Raw genomic sequence first — 8,842 nt, 5'->3', positions numbered from 1 at the left:
TTGCAGCCATATGGTTGCCCACCTAATTTATTCAAAAGCCCACTCAGCATCAACAGTTTGCTCTGAGTCCACTTGCAGAAAACAAGACCACTGCTCTCTTAAACTGGTGATGAGAAACTGAGGCATATGCCACTTTGGAAAAGTTTAGATTCAAGTGGAAAATAATACATAGGTACCAAAAAAGCTATCTTCAAACCCCTCAATTCAGTACCACTTCTCCCACCTTTTTTTTAAAAACCTCTAATTCTGGAGGAGTTGAAATATTCCCCCTGCCTGAGTTAATGCTGCCAATTTGATGTTGCTGGAACCACTTACATAAATTTTCATACTACATCAATGCACTGAGATTTTCCACTAACTGCAGTAAAACAGACGCATATTTTTGGACCAAAAATCGATTTCACTTTGCACTTCTGCATATGTGGTATGTGGAAAAAAAAAAAAAAAAAGAAGAAAAAAAAAACAAACACAAAAAATTGCCATGAAAATAAACTGCGTGTTTCATCTGAAGGAACGGTATGTTCTTCCTCCCTCCTCGCCACTCTCTGGAGCGTTTTCTATTAATATTAACATTTTTCTGCCCAGCTGTTTCCTCCCAGTGTAATCTCCCATGTAATCTCTTCACAGGTGTGGAATCTTTATACCAGCCCCAAATTGCTTTTTTCCTGGCTGACAAAAAACATTTTCAGAGAGCAAAGCTTTCACCCCTTCAAAGACACCTATAGCACTAAAGGGCATGGACTCAAAAGCATTGACAGTAAGACCCCCACAGCCTCTGCAACCTCTCAGCAGCAGAATGCATTGTGCTATGAAAATGATGAACGATCTTCAGCGGGGTGATCATGTGTTATTCTTGACAGCCAGGAGATGGGAGCTGTACCAGGTGTATATATTCCTCCAGAGAAGCAACAAAACAAGGTGGTTCAGTCCTGCTTCTCAGGTCACATCCTACATCAGCAAGCTCTTGAAAGTAATTGCTGCGGGCAACCGCTGTACTGTCCATCCCTCATCACTGCCTCCAAACCATAAATCTCTCCAGAGGAGAGTGCATTACCTGCTCTCTCTTCCCAGTTGCTCCCCCAGTCTGTTATGGGATGGCTGTGCTATAAATGCGGGGTCCTGAGAGCCCATGCTGCTGACTCCACATCTCCTTTTGCAGAGAGAGAGATCAAAATTGAAAGGCCCAGAGGAGAAATGAACAGTGTAATGCTGACTTCTGTTAAAAAAAAAAAATAAATAAAACAAAAGCAGGGGGAGGATGAATTAGATTGGATACCGGGGACTGATGCCAGCACCAGGAGAAAGCAGTCATTTTACTTTACATTCGGAAACACAATTTTCTGTGGCACGTAAGTCAAAGGAATAAAACTTGCCACCGGCAGTAACTGTCATTTATTCCTGTAGCTGTACCTTGAAAAATCCCCAAAGTTTATTCTGGGATCAGGATGCCCCAGTGTGCTGTACAAGAGGACACTCAAGTTCTCCTTGCAGGCAAGTGGCACACAAATCCCTGAACTGATGAGGCACGTGACACACGGTACAGCGTCCCTGCAAGCCTACTCAGTGTGTGTCTGACTAGAGTTAAACTTCCTACTTGCTACAACACACATTTTTCAGCCAGGCTTATGAACCAACGTGCAAAAGCCAGCACAGGCTGAATGGAGCACTGGGGTGGGCTTGCATTTTGCAAGCGTGGGTTGTGCCTGCAACCCCTCCTGCAAATTGGGCCCCCACTAGCAGAATGGTCAGCTGTGCCCCTGCATCTCATCTAGCTTGCAACGTAAGACTCTAAGGCAGGAAATGCATGCCCTTTTTATTCCATCTTTCCAACTTTTAAGATAAAAGCTAATACAACTTCACTTCAAAACTGCAATTTCATTTTCAGAAACAAAGAAATAGAGCGCCTAGAAAAGGTTCAAAGTAATGCTGCTACAAAGTGAGGAAAACCTTGCTGTCTGCTGAAGCAGGCCTGTGTGCACACCCATAGGGAAGGACAGTGGGAAAGTTCAATTATCTACAGTCTGCTACATTAGGAAAATTCATGTAAGCCCAAGTTTCAACTTCTTTCTAGAGCCATGTTTTTTCGGAAAACTGCAAGGTAGGAGCTTGTATCGTATCTAGCTGAAATCGGTACACATGCTGCAGCCAGCGCATCGGGCTCTCATCATCCATTGAGAGTTGCAGCAAGCAGTATATCTGTCCAGCTGACATATCCTCATTGTAAAGAGCAAATTCATACCAAAATGCTTCAGTGCCCATTGCTGAGGAGCTACATGTTCTGCATAACCACAAGGCACTTACTGAAAACTGGACTAGCATGTCTAAATCTACTCTTCCCCATCTCACAGCGAAGGAAACTGAGGCACACAATGATTTGTCCTGTATTATAGAAAGCATCAGTAGCAGCACAAGAAATAAAAGCTGATTAACAATTACAGTAACACTGTTGTTCAATGTGTCCTTAATGTCAGCACAAGAAAAAAAAAAAAAAAAGCCTAAAACACTCAAGTCAAAGTAATTTTATTAATAACTCACAAGAGCAAATTGCTACATTTTACTGAGAGAAAACCCCAGCTTTATGTACCAGAGCAGAACTTGGGAAGCTGCATACTAAAATGCCGATTATGCAAATTTATCTTATGAACATTTTTAGACAAGAATGAAGCAGGGTTTATTTTCTTTAATTAAAAACAGAATCCTACATAGTTCATTAGCATGGATTCAGAGCAGAATGAATATTAATGCAGCCCACCTCTCCCAATTCTATCTGCCAGAAATATCAAGGAAAAAAAGGTTACAAAATGGATTCCTGAGCAACTGTAAATGCAACTAGCGTCACTGCAATTCTGCTGGTATCTTTGAAAGGTCACAAAGATCAGGAAAACCTTTTTGACCAGAAGAAGGTAAATGATGCTGCCATCTTCAAAAAGGCAAGAAAGATGATCTGGGGAACAACAGGCTGATCAGCCTCACTTCAGTCCCCAGGAAAATTACAGAATAAGCCATCATGGAAGTCATTCCAGGCACATGAAATACCAGGTGATGGGGAGCAACCAGCCAATGCCGATTTACCAAGGGCACAGTCTGCCTGCCCATCCTGCCTGCCATCCAAGAGGCAATGGCTGGCTCTGTGGAGGAGGGGACACAGCAGATGTGATTCATCTTGACCCCAGCAAGGCTTCTGACAGCATGTCCCACGGTAGCCTTACAGCTGGACTGAGGATATGAACTACAAGGTGGGTGAAAAACTTCTGGACCACTGGACTCAAAACAGTCGGTAGTTCAAGTTTAACTCTCAAGTGGTTACAAGTGACATTCCTCAGTAGACAAAACTAGGGCAAAGTGTGTTGAACATCTTCCTTAACAGAAGAGAGCCCAGCTAAGGACACTGGTTTGTCCAGCCTGAGAAAGAGAGCGCTGAGAGGAGTGGTAACTGCAGATTTTCACTAGAGAAGGGACTGCGAAGGAGACAAAGCCAGACTCTTCTCAGGCATTCAATGAAAGGGCAAGAGACAACAACTGCAAGCTGCAGCCAGCGAGTTGGCCATGAAGAACAAATGCTTGCCCATGAGAGTAGGTAAGTGCTGGAACAGGCGCTCAGACAGGCTGTGGAACCACCACTACCACCAGAGGTTTCCAAACCTCAAGGTCTTGAGCAACTTGGTCTAGCTTTAAAGTTGGCCTGGTACTTTGCAGAGTGTTGGACTAGATGACCTCCAAATGACCTTGCAACCTAATTTTTTCTATGATTGTACTTGCAACCTAATTTTTTCTATGATTGTATTGTATACAATTGTATATGTAAATAGAAGAAGTTGAATCAGTGAAAAGCTACCAGTCACATTTATTCTGGCAGGGCTTCAGGCGGTTCCAGCTGTCAGGTCTCTGACACCATTACTGAGCTTCTTCAGCCAAAAACTTCATATACTGTTTCCGAGCAGGAAAATCATCAGCCGGCCTGTTGTATGCTGTCCAGACGGGTTCTCCAACAAATAGCCTCATTGCCTTCACGTAATTCTGTCAAAGAACAAGAAGTGACAAGTAATTTAAGAGCTCCTTTCCTTGGGATCTTCATTCTGAAGTTAATGTTTCATTTGCACCCCTGCAGAAATTTTTGAAACCATTTCAAGATGGACTGAAAGCTTCAAGTGTTCCAGAAAATTATAGCACTGTGCTGCTGTTCCTGATCACGGTTAGTGTAGTGGGAGATTTTGCACCTATGCAGTGATATACTGTGTCACAGCCAGTGCCTCCAACTCAGGCAGAGACAGTATTTCTCCCTGTTTCAAAGAAACCAAAAAAAATCCTGTCTTATGCAAATCTTTTGCACTGGATCCACAATACTGAGCAATACAGCATCTAAATCCTGCTTGCTTAGTTAAACAGCAGCAATCAGAATACCCAAGATGGCTACACAATACTTTTGAGGAATACCAGAAGCTTCAAAGTGAGAGCCATAAAAGCTGAATGGGGAGTGTATAAACTAGACAGAAAAATAATGCTAGGGGAAGTGAAGTCTCCAGATTCACCCAGGAAAAGTAACAGCCTCTGCCATCATCTAAGAAAAAGTATGCCAGGTGCAAGGTACAGCTGCAGCAGCAGAAAATGAGGTCTTACATCCTGTAGAAGTGCTCCCACCACTGAGTTATGGGGAATTCTCCTCTCTTCTGTCCACTATGCTACAGATTTAGACCCTGCCTAATTTGTAAAACTGCTAAGGGCTTATCTTGCACCCAGGTGCTTAGCAATGCCAATAATAAAGTTAGTTATATAAATAATTCAGCTGCAAAATGCAAGGGTCTAGAAACACCTGAGGAATTTATTTCAGTGATGGCATTTCTGGACTAAAGTTCCTGAAGTGGACAAACCTTTAAGATTTCTTGTGGATTCAACTCATAACCCCTGACATTTTGCCTATGTAAAGAAAAAGCCTTAAACTAGCAATTGTAGCTGATTCACTGTGAATCGTAAAATGCAGATGTGAAAAGTTAGGATTTTCACCAATGCAGCACCTCCCTTTTTTACATGTATGACAACTGCTATCTGGACAGCTGATTCAAAATGACACCGTTCTCAAAACCATGCCGAGATGGGATTCTGCCACACAGGAGACAGCACACATTTCCCCATTTTCCAGGGGTAATGCTGAGGTTAAAAGCATATTTATAAAAGCCCACAAGGACAGACACACAGATCAGGACTACATGTGCCAAAAATAGCCTCTGAAAGCAGGTCACCTCCTGTGAAGCCAGCATCCAGTCTAGCACACACTAGCTGCAAGTAGTGGCTATGGACCCTTAAAATCCTTCATTCCCTGAAGGTGAATTTAGCATTCCTGAAAAATGCCACAGTGGACACAAATATGCTCTGTGTATGCCCACAAAGATACACAACAAGACAACAGAAGGATCCATCTACACCATCTCCACCTCAACCGACAGCAGGGGCCATTGTGTGAGGGACAGCCGCAGGGCTTGGCTCTCACGCTGCTGTCTCCTAAAATATGCTACAGCTATCACGTGGCAATGACTTGCAGTTACAGCTGACAAGAGGAAGCTGGATTTGTGACCTGGAGATGAAAGGTTCAGACGCTGTGAATTATTTAGTATTTTTCATATTCCTGCTTCATATTTAATATGTTTTGCTAATGAACTGCAAGTCTCAGGGCATGTAGTTACTAACGTGATCTGTACTCACATGGATTTGTCATCAAAATTTACAGTAATCTGTAACAACATACGTTCTCATCCAGTGTAAATCGGTGATAGATGCCGGCAGGGAGGGTTATCATGTCTCCTTTTTCCATGGAAATCCGGATCCATTTGTCATCCTTGTCTCGAACATCAAAATAGCCAGATCCATCCAAGACGTAGCGAATTTCATCATCTAGGTGTAAATGTTCTTCATAAAATGTTTTTATCTAGGAATAACAAGTATCTCTTAAAACCAGTGAACACAGAAAAAATGCAAAGAAATCTGACAGAAACATGTGGCAAAGCAGACAAAGGCTTTCAAAGGGTGATTTAACTAACAGATGAGACCAACACAGTTAAAATGGCCAGTCCAACCAGACAGACGCTGCCTCAGGTGACTTCTAAGCAGCCTGCTGCACTTCCTTGGGAAGACGGGACTTTCTCTGACAAGAAACAGCACCTATAGCTTCACATAACCAGTCTCTGAATAACAGTAAAGCTTACATCCATTTGAGAGAGAGGTGCGTAAAACTTCCCATCACATGATTTGGTCCTCACAGTTGTTCAATTTGATCATTTTGTGCATTTTTTTTCACTGACGAGTAAAAATAAAACAGAGCTACAGATTATCCCCCCTCTTTTACACTGGTGTAGGGCTGAATTAGCCCCACAGGCTACAACTGTATGTGAAAATGCAGTTATTGCCAAACATGGCCCACCTATAGCAATCTGATGTAAACAGCATGTCACACCTGCCCCCACACACTGAGCCCCAGCTCCAGGCTCTCTCCTCCAGGGCAGCAGCATCAGCAACATTCTCATTTTTTCCAGAATGGTGAATTCTTTGTACATTTCACAGCACAGAACAAAAATGCTTTAAAGGTTCAATTAACAAGAGACATGAGTGGGTTAGTGCACTGAGAGCAGTGCAGTGCCAGGTAACATCACCTGCTCAGGTCTGGATGCTGTTTAGCCACAGTAGTGCAGGTGTCCCTGAGCCAGTGCTGATCCAGCATGGCAAGATGAGCAGAAGTCCACACGCCCAGTCAATAACAGCCCGTCTTTGTGTCAGGTAGAGACCATCCAAGCAACCCGAGTTACTACCTAATTCACCTCATCAGTTTAAAACCAGTATAACACAATGGGCTTAAAACGAACTGGTGTATTGGGTTTGTGTGGCAAGGTTTTGGTAGTGGAGGGGCTATGGGGGTGGCTTCTGTGAGAAGATGCTAGAAGCTTCCCCCATGTCTGACAGAGCAATGCCAGCCAGTGCCAAGACGGACCTGCCGCTGGCCAAGGCCGAGCCCATCAGCCATGGTGGTAGCATGGGATAACATATTTAAGAAGAGGGGGGGGAAAAAAACCCTGTGCAACTGGAGCCAGAGAGTAAAGTAGGAATATGTGAGAGAAAGAGTCCTGCAGACACAAAAGTCAGTGCAGAAGGAGGGGGAGGAGGTGCTGCAGGCACCAGAGCAGAGGTTCCCCTGCAGGCCGTGGTGCAGCCCATGGGGAGGCAGCTGTGCCCTGCGCGCATGGAGGGCAACGGTGGAGCAGAGACCCACCTGCAGCCCGAGGAGGACCCCACACCAGAGTAGATGGATGCCCAAAGGAGTCTGTGACCCCATGGGAAGCCCACACTGGAGCAGGCTCCTGTCAGGGCCTGTGGTCCCGTGGGGGACCCACGTTGGAGCAGTTTGTGAAGAAATGCAGCCTGTGGGAAAGACTCACGTTGGAGAAGCCCATGGAGGACTATGTCTCGTGGGAGGAGTCCTTCCCCTGAGGAGGAACGAGCAGCAGAAACATGATGAACTTATCACAATTCCCATTCCCCATCCCCCTGCACTGCTCAGGGGAGAGGAGGTAGAGAAAATCAGGAGTAAAGTTGAGCCTGGGAAGATGGGAGGTGTCGGGGGAAGGTGTTTTAAGATTTGTTTTTTATACCCTCATTATCCTGCTTTGATTTGATTAGCATTAACTTAACTTAATTTCCCCAAGTTGAGTCTGTTTTGCTTGTAACAGTAATTGGTGAGTGATCCCTGTCCTTATCTCAACCCATGAGCTTTTCATTATATTTTCTCTTCGGTGTCCAACTGAGGAAGGGATAGAACAGCTTTGGTGGGCACCTGGCGTCCTGTCAGGGTCAACCCACCACAACTGGTATACGGAAATTCAATGAAAATATGGAAGTGCCACTGGGTTACTGTCCTCAGATCAGAGCAGCACACCAGCACCTGGAGGCTGGGAGGAGCAAGCTCTTTCTAGGAGGCTTGTCTGAAAGCCTGGCACCATTTGCCTTCAGCTGTTATGAAACAGTCAAGGTACCAAGTTCCCAAGGTAAAAAAATCTTGTATGGAGAATGTATCCCTCCGATTCCCTGAAGTTAACATTCACTTTGAAAAGTTGTATTTTGCAAGCAGCCGTTAGGGTATTTGAGCCTCCAATGCCCGTGCCCAACTGGCAATCATCAGCCTTCATCCCAGGGAGGGTCTCAGAACAGGTGGGTATTGGCAGGGCTCTGCTGGTAGGAATCTTAGTTTTGAAATGACATAGTGATGGAAACTACGCTTAAAACCTTCAAAGGCAATCCACAGAAACAAAAAGCCTCTTATATTTTCAAAATAATATCAAAACTGCTTTTGGAATGTTAAGGACTTCAGTACAGGATGTATTTTACACCTGGAATTCTCATCTCTGTTCCTGCTCAGGGTGCGCAGGTGTTAAGAAGCTGGCTGCACGCACCCGCGATAGGTTTCAGGGCGCAAATCCCCTTTGAAAGCAAAGACTCGCATACCTTTTCCTCATAATTTGGAAGTCTGTCTTTATGTATGGTTATTATATCCATCCAAGAATAATTTTCTGCTCTCCGAATCTCTTTCAGACATGGATCAGTCTCATAGTTATCAGCATCCAACTAAAACACAGGCAGGGGGGAAAAAAGCATTCAGACAGGACTGCTGAAGCCGCCATTCGGGGCGCTGAGGTGCAAAAGCCCGAGGAGCGGCAGTGGCGGGGCCGGTCCCTCCGGGGGCAGCCCAGTTGGCCGCCCCAGCAAAAGAGGGGTGACAGCCCCGAGGGCCTACCTGCACCCGCTCACCCCCCAGACACCGCCCGGGCCGCTCCTGCTGCCTCCCCCTCCGCCGGTCGGGCAG

At 45.0% G+C, this 8,842-nt stretch overlaps 1 protein-coding gene across 1 annotated transcript; it reads right to left on the bottom strand.

The window, feature by feature from the left end:
- Nucleotides 1–2,496: 2,496 nt before the first annotated feature.
- On the bottom strand, nt 2,497–8,775 carry ADI1 (acireductone dioxygenase 1). Its single transcript, XM_026845846.1, has 3 exons — nt 8,485–8,775; nt 5,741–5,920; nt 2,497–4,017 (listed from the first exon to the last, which is right to left on the bottom strand). The coding sequence occupies exons 1-3, from the start codon at nt 8,533–8,535 to the stop codon at nt 3,895–3,897; spliced, it is 354 nt and encodes a 117-aa protein (XP_026701647.1). The 5' UTR covers nt 8,536–8,775; the 3' UTR covers nt 2,497–3,894.
- Between the last annotated feature and the right edge of the window lie 67 nt (nt 8,776–8,842).

This window comes from Athene cunicularia (genome assembly GCF_003259725.1).
Source record: "Athene cunicularia isolate RWA chromosome 3 unlocalized genomic scaffold, athCun1 chr3_part1, whole genome shotgun sequence".
Taxonomy (NCBI): domain Eukaryota; kingdom Metazoa; phylum Chordata; class Aves; order Strigiformes; family Strigidae; genus Athene; species Athene cunicularia.
Note: the sequence above shows the minus strand (reverse complement) of the source record. Positions and strands in the feature narration are given on the sequence as shown.

Excerpts from the sequence above, each read along its gene's own strand:
- ADI1 (XM_026845846.1), bottom strand. The coding sequence starts at position 8,535 with ATGGATATAATAACCATACATAAAGACAGACTTCCAAATTATGAGGAA. Across the intron at positions 5,921-8,484 it reads TTCCAAATTATGAGGAAAAG|ATAAAAACATTTTATGAAGA; the intron begins GTATGCGAGTCT and ends TGTTATTCCTAG. Across the intron at positions 4,018-5,740 it reads GATTTACACTGGATGAGAAC|AATTACGTGAAGGCAATGAG; the intron begins GTATGTTGTTAC and ends GTTCTTTGACAG.